This window comes from Monodelphis domestica, chromosome 7 (assembly GCF_027887165.1).
Source record: "Monodelphis domestica isolate mMonDom1 chromosome 7, mMonDom1.pri, whole genome shotgun sequence".
NCBI lineage: Eukaryota > Metazoa > Chordata > Mammalia > Didelphimorphia > Didelphidae > Monodelphis > Monodelphis domestica.
The window spans coordinates 16,986,194-17,001,614 of NC_077233.1; the positions used below are offsets into that span (position 1 = coordinate 16,986,194).

The window sequence follows — 15,421 nt, forward strand, 5'->3', positions numbered from 1 at the left end:
CAAGGTAGGTGGAAACCACAGCTGCTGAGACCTCTTTACCATCCCAGGACCTGAGAAGAAACTAATCAGGCAGGGCCTGAATGTGGAAGCCTTCTTTCCCCCCAAACCATACCTCCCACTCCCATATTCAGAGGCAGTCAGAAGAACTCAGGACTGACATTCAAGCTGAGAAGGGTGCCCTTCACACCCAAACGCCCTGCCCCATCACCTATTCTGCCTTTCCCCATCCCAGGATCCAGAAGGCTCAAGGACTCCTCGGCCATAAGATGCTCTGCTGGTAGAAGGGAATCTTCTGAGAAAAATAGCCTAGTTCTCCTCAACTACTAAGCACTCAGAGAGCAGACATTTGGCCACCCAGGAAGTTGGCGGCACAGTAGCTAGAGGGCTGACCCTGGTGTCAGAAGGACCCGAGTTCAAATTCAGCCTTATATACTTCCCGGCTTGGTGATCCCGGACAAATCACCTTATCCTGTTTGCTTCAGTTTCCTCATCTGTAAAATGAACTGGAGAAGGAAATGGCCAACCACTCCAGTATCTTCACCAGAAAAACTCCAAACGGGGTCATGAAGAGTCAGACACCACTGAACCCACTGCACAACATGGGCCACCTGGACCCTCCTATAAATAGCACCTTGGACACCTGGTCGGCCAAAGCATCTGATGCAGGCTCACTTACAAAGTGACTATCTCCTGGGTGTATGACGTCCCCCTCCAACAAAGCGGCCGGGGCTTAAAGTGAGTCCAACAGAACAGAGCGACCGCTTCCCAGGCAGCTTCAGACTCAGACACCCGGCCACATCTCTCTGCTACCTCCACCCTTCTCGGCTTCCTCAAATCTGCCAAGCACTATCGTATACAATCCAACAAGCACTTATTAAGGGCCCGCCGGATCCAAATCACTGTGCCACAAGATGAAAGAGACCAGCCAAAGCTCTGCCAGCCACCATCCCAATATGCGGGAAGATGGGCTCCCCTTCACTGGCATCTTGTGCTCCCTTAAGGCTAGCAAGCATCTCCTCCGCCCATAAGCCGCAGGACGCCGAGTGCTCAACTGTAGAGGCAAAAATCTCCTCCTCTTACATGCCTTCTGCCATGCCCGGACCCAAATGCACCCCTTACTCTCTTGTGCCTCTCCTGCTTTTTGCAGGCCACCCCTCGGGCTTGCAATATACTCCTCCAGGCCTCCCCTCTCAGAATATTTCTCTGCATTCAAGGCCCTGCTCGGCTCGGGGCTCCCTCTTCCCTGAGCACAGGGATGCTTTGGGCATCCCTCGAGTCCTCCAAGGTGTGCTGAACTGAACTGGATAGTGGTCACGTGTGGAGGACAAGAAAGGGCCGCAGAAAGCCAAGTGACTGGCAGTCAGGCAGAGATCTCTGGACCACGCTGCCCTGCGCGCAGTAGAGCGGACTTCCACAGGAACGCCCTGGGCCCTGGCTTACGTGAGCCACAGCGCCTCGGCCCGCTCTGGCCAAACTCTGTGCGGACGCGTGGCCGGGGGTTCGCTTCGGAGCAGCACATTCGGGCAATGACGACTGTCTGTTATGGCATCGGCTGCGCTTGACCCAGGCTGTCCAATTTAATCCTTCCAACAACCCTGCGAGCACCGTGCTATTAAGCTGCTGGAAGCCCACAGCGGTCCAAGGCCTTCCCGACTCCCCACTGGGCATCCCCAGGTCACGACCCTGATAATGGGGATGAGGAAACTGCAGAGCCTTCGGGAGAACAAGCCTGGCTGCCTGGCACTAAAAGAACCGAGTCTGTCCTGCTTCCCCTCTCAGGACCAACTAGAAGGTGGCCAGGGGCGACTTTCCGTTCAGCATGAGGAAATGCTTCATGGCTCCTCCTTCCCTCAGGGGCCTTCACGAGGCAGTAGCCAACAGGCCACTTCCCTAAGCCTCTACCAAGGTGGACCAGATGGCCTCTACGAGCCTCTGAGGTTCCTCTCAAATCAAAAAGCCCAAATTTTGCTGACCTTAGCATGCTGCCGGGCATATAATAGGAGCTTAATAAATGCTCACTGACTGACCATTGTAACAGCTTGCTGGTCTTTCTGCCCCCCTCATGCCCCACTCTGGTTCATCCTCTACTCCGTTGTCAGTGACCTCCCTAAAGGCCAGCTCTGATTGCTCTCTCCCCGACTTGATAAACTTGCTCCTCGTCACCTCCAAGACCCAACATCAAGCCCTCTGTGGGGCTTTCCAGCCCTTCATAACCTCTCCCTCTCCCTACCGGGCACTCTTCAGTCCCATGACGATGGCTTTCCGATTGTCTTAAATGGATTTTCTCTTTCTATCCCCTGCTGCTAGACTTTGTTGGTAATATATAGTAATAATAGTGAGTTATGTGGGTTTATTTTATATTCTGCAACTTTGCCAAACTGTATACTGTATAAACTATTTGGGAAATAATACACAATAACTTTGTTCATTATTTCATTTCATTTTTAGTTGATTTACTAGGATTCTCTATACCATCATGTTGTCTGCAAAGAGAGACAGCTTTATTTTCTTATTGTGTATTCTTATTCCTTCAAATTCTATTTCTATTCTTATTGTTAGAACTACCATTTGTAATTCCATATTGAATAATAGTGGTGATAATGGGCATCCTTGTTTCCCTTCTGATAGTATAGGGAAGGCTTCTGGTTTATCCCCATTACAGACAATAGATACTGTTTATCATTTTAAGGAAAGCTCCATATAATCCAATGCTCTCTAGTGTTTTTAAAGGGAGTATTGTATTTTGTCAGTATTTTGTCATTTTCCATACCTGCTGATATAAACATTTCTGTTGTCTTTTGTTTCACATATGGTCAGTGATGATAAGTTTTTCTAGTATTGAACTAGTCCTGCATTCCTGGTATAAATCCCACAATCCTGTGATATTTTGCTGTAACCTCCTTACTAGTATTTTATTTAAAATTTTTACATCAATATTCATTATGGACGTCAATCTACAGTTTTCTTTCTCTGTTTTTGCTCTTTCTGGCTAAGGTATTGGCATTATAGTTGTGTTATAAAAAGAGTTTTATAGGACTACTCTGCTTATATTCCCAAGTAGTTTATACAGTATTGGAATTCATCGTTCTTTAAATGTTTGAAAGAGTGGAGTTGTGAATTGATCCAACCATTCTGGAAGGCAATTTGGAACTATGCCCAAAGGGTACTAAAAGACTGTCTGCCCTTTGATCCAGCTATAGCACTGCTGGGTTTGTACCCCAAAGAGATAATAAGGAAAAAGACTTGTACAAGAATATTCATAGCTGCGCTCTTTGTGGTGGCCAAAAATTGGAAAATGAGGGGATGCCCATCAATTGGGGAATGGCTGAACACATTGTAGTATCTGATGTTGATGGAATACTATTGTACTCAAAGGAATAATGAACTGGAGGAATTCCATGGGAACTGGAACAACCTTCAGGAATTGATGCAGAGTGAAAGGAGAAGAATCAGGAGAACATTATACAGAGAATGATAACACTGTGGTACAATCAAATGTAATGGACTTCTCCATTAGTGGCAATGCAGTGATCAGAACAACTCGGAGGGATTTACAAGAAAAAACACTGTCCACATTCAGAAGAAAAACTGTAGGAGTAGAAACACCGAAGAAAAACAACTGCCTGATTACATGGGTCAAGGGGATATGACTGGGGATGTAGACTCTAAATGAACAGCCTAGTTCAAACATCAACAACATGGAAATAGGTTCTGATCAAGGATACAAGTAATACCCAATGAAATTGCGCATCGGCTACGGAAAGGGTGGAGAGAAGGGAGGGAGAGAAAGAATATGATTCTTGTAACCAAGGAATAATGTTCTAAATTGACTAAATAAAAAAATTTTTAAATGTTTGATAGAATTCACTTCTGAATCCATTTGGTGCTAGGGATTTTCTTCAGGAGTTCATTGATGGCTTTTTCAATTTCTTTTTCTGAGACAGGGTTAATATTAAGTTTTCTATTTCTTCTTCTGTTAACATGAGCAATTTATATTTTTATATATTTATGTATATATTTATATTTATTTATATATTTTTTAAAATATCTATTTCACTTAGATTATCAAATTTATTGGCCTATAATTGGACAAAATAGCTCATAAGAATTGCTTTAATTCCCTTTTCATTTTTTGGTGAGTTTGCCCTTTTCACTTTTGATACTGGTAATTTGATTTTCTTCTTTTTTTAAATAAAACTAATCAATGGTCTATCTTTTTTTTAATCAGGCTTCCCCCCACCCAAAAAAAAAAAACCGCTCCTAGTTTTGTCAATCTTACTTTCAATCTTATTAATCTCTCCTTCGATTTTCAGGATTTCCAATTTGGTGCAAGGAATTTCAAATTTGTTCCTTTCCTAGCTTTTTCAGTTGCATATACAAGTCATTGATCTGAAGCTTTATATATATATATATATACACACACACACACATATATGTATATACTTGTTTAGAGGTGATTTCTTTCTTAATATGCCAACTTGGTTCTGTATTACCTAAATTTTATATCCTATATAACAAAGAATTTTGTACACAGCAATTACTTAATTGTCTGTTGAATTTTTAAAATTCCATAGATGTTAATTTGAAGGCAGAAACTTTTACTCCATTTCCCCCCAAAGATTTTCAAAAAATAGGAGAAATGATAGAGACTTGACACAAGTATTTTATACTCATCCAGTAAATCTTTTCCTATTTGAGATGTCTTTCAGCAAATGTCATTTTTCTGCAGGTACAACTGAAGCAACATTTAATTTCATTTAAGCTAATGAAGTGAATTTACTTTGACCTATAAAAAAGGATAAGAATTTCCCTATCGACTTGCCCTGGTAAAAAGGAAGTTCTTGCAAAAAGCCTTAAGTCCTTCCTCAGTTTAGCAGTCTTAAAAGAGAAGTTAAAAAAAAAAGAAGATTAAATTGAATACAATGACTGAACCCGAAAGAGGAAATAAATCTGAAAATCATGTCCAAGATATTTTAAAAGTGCTGTTCTTAATAAAGCACGGAGCTCATAATAGACAATAGGAGTTAAGGACTTCAGGTTCAAATGTGACATGTCACCTAAATTCTTATCAATGTCAGTTTCCTGGTTTATAAAATGAGTATAAAAATAGCATCTATTTTACAAGGTTGTTGTAGGGAACAAAAAAGATAATATGAAGTTGCTTGTAATCCTTAAAGTTCTATATAATGGTGTTAGTAATAAATGTTAGCTATTAATTAAGCCTCAGTTTCCACCCTTGTAAAATGAGAGGTTAAATTACAAACTAATTGATTCACTACAAGACCCATTCTAGCCCTAAATCTGTGCCACTAACTAGTTTATTCACTTACACATATACTAAAATCTCTTTAATATGTAAATTAACATAGGTCATGCTTACTACTGCTTGTTAAGCAATACAGATGTGCTACAGGAGAGAAAAATAAATTGTCTACTCCACAAAAAAATATATATCTGAATCTGACATCATTTAAATGCAGTCTTTGTAATGAAAATAAAGCACATAAAGGATGAAATCACTTTCTCCCCAAGGTACCCTGGGGCTTTAAAAGTGAACCCTTATATCAAAATTTTTCAAGAAATGAACCTGGATAAAACCCCTACAGGAGTAAGGAAGGTCTGAACCCATGAATGTCAATTTAAATATGGAGCCCGTTAAGGGTATGTATCTAAATGTTTAGAAGCAAGCAAGAGTAAAACCACCAAAATTGTAGGCAGAACTTTTGAAGAAAATATTATGGCTTAAAATGCTAACTGATAATGCTTCACAGAATCCACATAAGTTCCAAGATGCACCTCGATCCTTTATGTTTAGTAAGGTGGGGTTTTTTAACCTGACTCTCACTGACCATCCATTTCAATGACAAGCTGAATTTTAGCCAAACTGATGTCTGTCCTGGAATAGCAAATGTTTTATGCCCACTCTTTAACTGATATAATTGAAAAGGAATCTCAGCTAGTATCAGTAATCTGATATCAATGGCAGATAAAATGCTCATTTATGTAAACTGATCAAGAACATCATATTACAGAAAACAGCACTTGGGGGGTGGGGAGGGGGACACCAAACTGAGATTCATGAATCCAAAACAGAGATTGATCCAGACTGGACCAAAGGACTAAACAATGAGAAAGACTGCCCCAGTTAGAACTGCAAAATCCTGAGTACATCTTCTCATTACTCTTTGCATTAGTAATAATCTTTCCATAGAAGTAGGTTCATTTATGGGCCCCCCCATACTGACAGATGTGAACAGAGCTCCTTAAACAGGGGCTGTGTATAGGCATCTTGGTTTCTTGGGAAACAGTGCTTTTCACACATAGCTACACAATAAGACATTTGTTAAACATCAATCAGGAGACCTGAGTTCCATCACTTCGGGCCAGCCAGGCTCTTTACCTCCATTTCCTCAACTGAAAGATAAAGTGATTGGATGAGACGTCCTTTCATTTCTATAGCTCCAGTGCCTACCAGGGTTCAGAGAAAATCAAAGATGACAAAAGCATAAGAGAAAAAAGGAAAAAGTTAAAAGTGGAATTAATTTGCAATCTGGAAATCCTAACCAAATATCTTCCTTTTATTAAATAGAAAGAAAGGTGATTGAATCTAGAAAGAATTTTGTGGAGAATTACAATCTTGAAATGCTTTTAAATATCACTGATCATCTACTTACTCTTTTAAGACAGAAAAAAAAAACTGAACACAGACAAACAGCAAAGACAGCAGCCTAGAAATGAAGGAAGTTCTGGACTTACTGTTATGAAAAATGGCTTAATGACAGAAAAAGATAAATACAAAAGTGTTTGTTTTTGTCTTTGACATTGCCAGGAATGAAGAACTTCCCTCACAAAACTGGGATTGAAGGACTGAAGACCATGATATGGGTAGTTAAGAGGGTAGAGTAACAGGCAGAAGACCATGCTCCCCCTAATTACTGCTCACATATCTAGAAAATAACACATCAAGTCCTGGGGGAATGCCAATGAGTCATTTTCCAGTGCAGGTCAGCAAAGAGACAGCAGTCTATGGGCATTAGGGATGAGGTCAAGCCAGGGGTCCACAGCACTCCAGAATAAAGAGAGGCTATGGATTAGGGAATAAAGATGCTCCAGACTACCCAAGAGTCTGACCTTGTGCAGGAACAAGCACCATCTGGCATTTGTCACTTACTACTCAGGTCCAGAGAAGGCTGAGGAAACAACCCATGTGTATTGATGGGGTTCTTTACAGTGGGATGAACCAGGTCAGGAAAACCAGACCAAAAGGAAGCCTGCAGTGGGGCAAAGCATTCTACTTGTTAGGTAGTGGTCAAATCCAAAAATAGACTACTATCACTCAAACTCACACCCAGATCAGAACCTTGAAGAGCTCAGACCTGGATGAGGGTAGATGGCAAACACTCAGATTTTGCCTATAAACAAACTACTCTGGGAGCATTAAAAGCATATAGATCCCCAACCTAAGACACAGCCCAGTTATTGTTTCCAGAAGTAAGAAGAATTTAATCCTAAAATAATCAAAAGTCGAAGTCAGGAAAGTAGGTTGGAAGAATGAGCAAACAAAGAATCTAACCATAAAAAGCTATGAAATAAAGTTGAAGAGAATTTCCAAAGGAAATAAAGCAAGAGCATAAAAATGTTTTTATAAATGAAATGAGAGTAATGGAGGATAAAATAGATAAAAAATGAAAGCTATGGAAGAAAGAATTGTAAAGGGAATTAATAGTTTTGTATAGTCTTATTCAAGCAAAAAACACTCTAAAAATTGGAGTGGACCAAAAAGAAGATAAAAAGACTCCAAAAAACACCAAGAAAAGTAAAAATAAAGTCAAAAGACTAGGGGGAAAAGGAAGAAAACATAAGATACTTCAAAGCCAAAAGAAGTCAAGTAGAGATCATTTAAGAATCAATGGATTCCCCAACAGCCATAACCAAAAAAAAAAGTGCCAACATATGTTTTAAGAAATTATAAAGGAAAACTGTCTCTTAGAACTAGATGGTAAAGCTCCAACAGAAAAAAATACTGAATAGCAATATGAAAACTCCTAGGAACAACATCAAAATGCAGTATCTAGGTCAAAAGAAAATGCTACAAACAGCCAGAAGGAAAGAATTAAAGGGTCAAGGAGTCACAGTCAAGATCACACAAGATTTATCAGTCACCACTATAAGGGTGGAGAGAGACTGGAACACAAAATTCCAAAAGACAAAAAATAACTGCTTCCAGACAAGAATAACTTAGCCAGCAAAGCGGAGTATAATTGTCTGGGGTGAGGGTGGGAAGTCTTTAGTAAGATATAGGGCTTCCAAACAATCCTAATATAAAGACTGCATAGAAACTATGAAGTAGGAGAGACACACATGAATGCATGAATGAACACGAACACACGCGCATACACACACACACACACACACACACACACACACACACATATCCTCTCAGAATGTTGTCATCATCACAAACCATAAAGGGTATCTAAAAAGACAGAGAGGACCTGGAAGTGGTTCTGTTGTTTTGATGGCCTTAAAAGATGAACAGAAAGGAAAGGAGCAAGGAATATACTGGGGCTGGGGAGGAAGGAAGAATGGGGAAAATGATCTTGCATAATATGCAAACAAGGAGGAAGGGGTTGGGGGAGCAGGTAAGAGCTGAACTACACATCTGAACTGCTGAAAGGAAGAAAGACTACACACACCCACACACAGACTAGACACACGCAAATACAAATAATTGAGTACAGAAATATATTTCATGCAACAACCCTCTATCCAATGATGTACAAAAATATTTATAAAAACTCTTTTTTGCAACAGCAAAGAATTGGAAACTGAAGAAGTAATGGCATATGAATGTGATGGAAAACCACTGTACTGTAAGAAATGATGAAGGGGACAGTTTTGGAGAAACATAGGAACACTTGATTGAACTGAGAGGTCAAAGTGATCAAACGCAGGAGAACAATTTATACGATAACCACAATAATACTACAAAGACAAATGACTCAGGCTAAAACATGCTACCTATCTCCTGTGAGAGAACTGATGGATTCAGAGTGCAAGCTGAAATTTTGGGGGGGACCTGATCAACACAGGAATTTGTTTTGCTTGACTATACAGGTTTGGAACAAGTGTTTTGTTTCCTCTTCTTTCTCACTTGGGGAATGGGAGGGGGGAAGGAGGGTAGGAGAGAGAGAACTCAGGTTTTCATTGATTTATAAAAGACAAAATTTTCAAAAAGGAGTGATAACCGGCAAAATTAAACTGTAAAAAGTAGATAGCTTCTGTGATTCTTAGCAATAACTTACTAAACAATATAATGCTACAGTGTTTATAATAAAACAAGAACTTAACAGATAGCATGAACTTATACTAACAGATAGCTCCTAAGGTTAAAAATAACAGTATGTGATAGGTAAATTGATAGCTCCTAAGATTAAAAATAACAGTATGTGATAGGTAAATTCATATGTATAATTAAAATTCCTTCTTTTTAACTAGAGATTGAAGTCAGATTCTTGGCCAAAAATAAAACAAAATATCTTTTCAGGCTGTGTACTTAATAGTATCCGTGTGCTTGTATAAAGTAAGCATTGGACGTAGTTATCTGATACTCATTAGTATCTTCTATTCCAACCAGTTCTATCTCTTAATAAAAACTTCTTAGTCAATCACAAATTGACTTCAGAAGACAAAAGTGGCTAACTACTTTGGGAATATTTTAAAAATCAAAATTCCCATCCTAAACTATTAAATGTAGTCTTTATATTTTTAAATCATTTAACCTACTCCTACAGTGTTCACTCCTTTTATCTTTCCTCTCCTTCTCTATTTCTCTGCCTCCCCATTTACAGTCTTATTTTTATCTCTTAATTTCTTTATTTCCTCTCTTCCTGTCCATTTTCCTACTCCTTCTACTCCCTCACCTCTAAATTTCCCTAGTAGGTCAGGCCCTTGTCATCTCTTGGAAAAAAATGAATGAAATGACCGAACTGATCTCTCTGGCTTCTCTCTCCCCATTCCAATCCTTTGTCTGCACAGCACCCATAAATCTGACCCTAGGACCACAGTATTCAAACTCCAATGGCTTCCTATTTACCTCTAAGATCAATTAGAAACCCTTCTACTTTGACATTTAAGACTTCTAGTCTTCTTGAGCTTCTGATAGATTGCTTCCCTCCATACACTCTGGCCCAGGCACCCTGGCCGATTACTCTTCTGTCTCTCCTGGCTTGGCCTTTTCAAATCTCAAAAGCAATGGCTACCTTCAAGGTGCACACCAAAGCTCTCTTCAGAAGCCCTTTCCTGACCCCTCAAGCTATGGGTGGCGGCTTCAAATGCCTTACATAAACCTATTTGTGCATTTGTTACCTCTGCCATTAGAATATTAGCTCCCTGAGCTTAGGTTTTCTTCTTAAGATTCCCAGTGCCTGGCTTGGGCATAGGCTCTTAGTATGCAGTGCTTTTTGACTGATTGTTGAAACCATTCCAGAATGTGTGCTCTCTGGGGTTATATTCAGTCTAAGCCCCCTCATTATTTATGTGTTATGAGATTTAGACTTCTAAAATTACAAATGTTATCCTAGCAAATGAATGAACTACTTCCTAGAAGTCTATTGGGGGAAATGGCGACTCCTTAAACAAAGGTTCTGGTGGTCTTTCTTTCCTTAGGGTCAATCCTCTGGGCACTGGTGAAGCTAGCAAACCAAGAAAATGCTTTAGGAAATTCTTATTCTTGTTCTGCTTTACTGATGCTACTTATTGCTATTTCATTACTTTGCTCTCAGGGTAAACTGCTAAAAAAACCTTCTTCCTGAGCCCAAATTGTGCTAATGCTCATCTCAGCCCACCTGAGGTAGGTGTGTGTAGCTCCCTAGCTCAGAGGTAACATTTTGACCCCTTTTACAGAAATCAGGGGTGAAGCTTCTAATTCTAAGCTGGCCATCCCACTCAGCCAAAAGTCCCCTGGGAAGCTGAAAACTGCAGTGTCTCTACTGTGTCACAGATAGACAAAATATGCCTTTGGTTTTTTTAAAGCTTCTGAGCCATCTTAAGGGGTGAGTAATGCTGATACCTAAGTCTAGCACTGAGTGCATTTAGCCCACCAAACCTATGTAGCCCTCAAGGGTCCCCAGGTGCTTCTCTCCTCCCCACTGCCCATCCAGTAGAGTCCATCAAAAGTCACAGCCCTCTGTGCTGTCCACATACAGAAGCTGGCAGAAAGTTGATTGGTACAAGACCCTTGAGGTTTGCCCACTCAATCTTCCACCAGCTGCCATTTATCCCACTTCCCCACTAGGTGATGCACACATAGCAGATCCCAACTGGACCCAAGTGACAAAGAATCCAATCTGAGGGACTCCATCTTCTCTCCATCCTTCCCTAGACTTTTAGTAGTTACAAAGAATATACTTCAAAGCTCAACAGGATTCTTCATTTCATTTTTAGCCTGTTTTTTAATCCCTGAGCATAGTAGTTAATTCATCACAAAATCATTTAGAGAGCAATTGCCTCTAAATGTAGGAAGTAATAGGATAGAGGAATCTGTAAACCCCAAAAAGTAACTTTAACTCATTGGGAAAATGGAACAGGGCCTTAATTCAATCCCATATTGTTCATCTCTGTGCTTATGAGTCTTTTAATGAATCACAGAAATTTATAGCTGGAAGGGCCCTTAAAAATCATTAGTCAGTCAGTCAACAAGCATTAATTAAGCCTTTACTATGTACTACTGAATTTAACAATAAGCAAATACTAGATATAGCCTAACATCCTCATTCAAGGATCTAGCATCACAGAGCTACTGGGTAAACTAGAACCAAGGCCTTCACACCCCCAGTGGTAGGCTTTTCCTACTATACCATCCTGGTGCCCCTGCAGGATGCCTAGAGCTGCTAGACTAAACTTTAGGGAACCTCTAAGCACTGCCCACCCTGAAGTACTATTTGAGCAGGCACATTAGTTTGTAGTTATCCCTACTTCAATATAAAGCAAATTCAAAATGAAGACAAATAGTATTTTCACAAAAGTCTTCAATACTTCAAAAGATGTCTCAGCAAATACTCTGCAACCCACAGCCCGCCACCCTCTTCTCAGCTGTGAAGAGCTTTTTGACAATAGGCCCCTTTAAATTTAATGAAAGCTGCGCCTCCCCATACACATGCAGGCCCATCTCCAAAACCTTCCCAGTTCTGCTGGCCTTGGACGATGGGGTTCCTCTGGCAGACTTTGAAAAGCTGGGGATCCCCCTCTTTGTGCTACAGGGAAGCCAGGGAGGGGCACTTCTGCCAGCAGGCACTATGGCAAGGTTTGGCAAAGCCAGCCAGACAGCTGACCCCCTTGCAATGGCTATTCATTCCCCGTGACGTGCTCCAACGTGCTCCTCTGACAAACGGTGGAGACGTTATTCCCCGTGACGAGAAGTCGTGAAGGCCTCTTCCCTGGAAAGAGCGCCCATCCCTTTGGACAGTCACAGCGCCATGGAGGGGGATCCCACCCTACTTCCCCGTCGGGGGAGACAGCTCTGCTCTGCCCAAGCCCATCCCTTCTACACAGCACTCTGGAGGACCTGCTGGGCTTCACTCACTCCTCTTTCTTAAACAGCAGATTTGAACTCTGCTTTGACTCCAATAGCCACAAAAGAGAGTTCGGCATTTATAAGACAGAAACATGCAGGTAATATTTGTTATTTGTTAGTGGCTTATCCATTCTACTCCAGTTCTATGACTCTCCAACCTTGTTAAAGGGCAAAAGAGAAAGCGAGGCATTTTGTAAAGCAGCAGTAAACACTAGGCATCTCGGCAGGGGCTCAATTTCCATCCAAGCCCAGGGCGGCCATCTCTGGAAAGTCCAGAAGCTGCCTGACCCCTCTTCCCAGCCCTGGGCAGATGCTCCATCAGGGCATCATGGATTGGGAACTGCTGAGCCATTCCTCCAGCATCTGAAACCTGGGAAGACAGCACCCAGCCAAAGCAGAGCAGAGAAGATGGTCCAAGGCCCTGGGGGGAGCCCTGTCTCTTCTCTCCTCCTGGAATGAGCAATAATAGATCACGCTTTTCAGTGCTGAGCCCGGGATTTCACTGTCGCAGCCAGCTCCTGGGGAGCCAACTCCTACTGAAGCAGATCAGCAGCGATTCTGCAAAGCGAAGTGTGAGAGCAAGCTCGGAGCCCAGGGCCCATAGGCAATATAGCTTGTCCGGCATCCAGGCAGGTGCAGATTTAGGGCCTGCAGAACGGTAGGGAGAATCGTACAAAATGAGATCACTTTAGTGTCCTTTACAAAGCAGTCAACAGACCCGGCCAAACCACATCCCCAGGTACCAGGGGAAAGCTGGCAGATGTGGCTGCTGGGACACTCTCGGTGATCTCTGAAAGAGCGTCAAGAATGGGACAGGAACAGACTGTGGGGCTGGCAAGGGGGGAAAGGCCCTGCTTTCCAGAAAAGAAAAAGAAAAAAAGCTAAGAAGCAAACTTTAGGCCAGGGAATATGCCTCTTACTCCTAGTAAAATTCCAGAATATTTTTTTTCAAACCCTTACCTTTGGTCTTAATACTATATATTGGTTCTGAGGTAGAAGAGTGGTAAAGCCTGGGCAAGAGGGATGAAATGACTTGCCCAGGGTCACACAGCTAGGACATGTCTGAGGCCAGATTTGAACCCAGGACCTCCATCTCTAGGCCTGGCTCTCAATCTGCTGAACCACCTTGCTGCCCCCAGAGTAAATTATTACAAGGATGGCTTATGATCATCTAAACGGGGAAGCCACAGTCACCAAGAGCTAGCATAGGTTACTCAAGAATAGGACACGCCAGACTAAGCTCATTTCTGTGTGACAGCAATTAACTGGAACACCAGGGGAAGGCTATAAGCACAGAATGCTAAGACTTTGGCAGAGCATTTAGCCATCTCTCAGGATCACCTTGGGCATGAAATGGGAAGACGAGAGCTAGATAAGGGAGACCTTAGGAGACTCTGAACTGTTGCAATGGTGGCTCCAACAGGCAGCAGAGCCCTTAATGGCTCAGTGTCAGCTTGGAAGGTGTCCGGCGGGGCGCTCCAGGAATTCACCTAGACTCCCGACTTCTGAATGTACTTATGGGTGATCTGGACCGAATAAAGGCATAGCTGGCATGTCTATTAAACCAGCCACCCGTAACACAAAAGGCAGGAAGGGGCTGATGACACCCTGAACCGCAGGCATGGGGACAAAGTCCCCTTCAGGCAGCACATACTCCGACTCCTCCTCTGGGAGCGCCCTCCTGCCATCTCTCTGGCAGGGACAATGGCTGCTCCATGCCTCCTCTTAGGAAGTGCCCAGCCACGCCTCATTCCATGCCCCCCACCCCCACCTGGCTACACTCCAGACTCCCTTTAGAGGTACCTTTGCCTTCCCTTCTCCCTTTCTCAGCTTCCTTTTATATGCTGCCTTCTCTCACTGGAACAGAATCCCCTGGACAACAGGGACTGTCTTTCTCCTGGTACTTAGCACAGAACCTGGCACACTGTGAGATCTTAGAAAGTCATGTGGACTAACATGTGGATTGAAAGACTCTCCACGGGTTACAGTAAGAGTGAGTCTGGTGAGATGAAATGAAGAGATAACGGTACAATCGTCCGTGTGGGTTCAGGGATTTAACTCTGCAAACGCCAAGTGAGACAGGCATGACTAAAAGAGGTCCTGTAAAGAGAAGATCTCAGGAGAACAGGGAGGACAGACCTAGAAGAGAGAGTTTCATCTGGAGAAGCCAGATGAAACTAAAGAGTTTTAAATAAGAATAATCTACAAGTAAAACGGGCAGTTTCCTTCTCAAGTAAAGGCTGGGTTGACCACTTACTTGCCATATAGGTCGGCCTAAGTGGGCTCCCAGGTCCCCTTCCATCTCGGACTCTGTGATCTGACCTACATTCAAAAAGGGAAGACTCATAGGAAACATGCAGAAAGAACAGAAACATGGCTTTCAACAAAAAGAGGCAGCAAAACATTACACCATGTTTGTTCTAAGATTTTCATTAATGTCTCACTCCTTGAGTGAAGTTGATTGCTGCCATTAATGATAAACTGAGTGAAGCATGGACAGAAGTACTTTGCATCTGTATGGGGACTCTTAATAAATATAAGAATTCATCCAGTCATCAAGTTTTCAAATTACAGTGATATGTTTACTTTTCTTGACTCCAATAAGCTTGCCTAAGACATACAGTAAGCTAACCACACAGTTATAGTTTATTACTTTCCAAGTTTCTGTGAATCTTTCCAGATTGGGACAGACAAGTAGAGGGAGAAGTTATTAAATAAAACTTTTTTAGTTTGGGAAAAAAGCATTATGGGTATAATATTGAAAAAGTAATATTATACCAAATGTAATAGACTACATGCAATATTTAGAAATTTGTTTGGAAATGTATTATTTTTTTAAAAAAGATT

The 15,421-nt window shown here is 41.8% G+C and overlaps 1 protein-coding gene across 4 annotated transcripts in view; it reads right to left on the bottom strand.

The window, feature by feature from the left end:
* LOC100011919 (probable C-mannosyltransferase DPY19L1) overlaps positions 1 to 15,421 on the bottom strand; it is a 99,499-nt gene that overhangs the window by 80,845 nt on the left and 3,233 nt on the right. The window contains exon 2 of one of the 4 annotated variants that reach the window (XM_016424412.2): positions 14,832 to 14,896. The exons of the other annotated variants lie outside the window; for them this stretch is intronic. Coding sequence (XP_016279898.2) covers positions 14,832 to 14,896 — 65 coding nt within the window. The remainder of the gene's footprint in view (positions 1 to 14,831; positions 14,897 to 15,421) is intronic. 4 annotated transcript variants of the gene reach the window in all.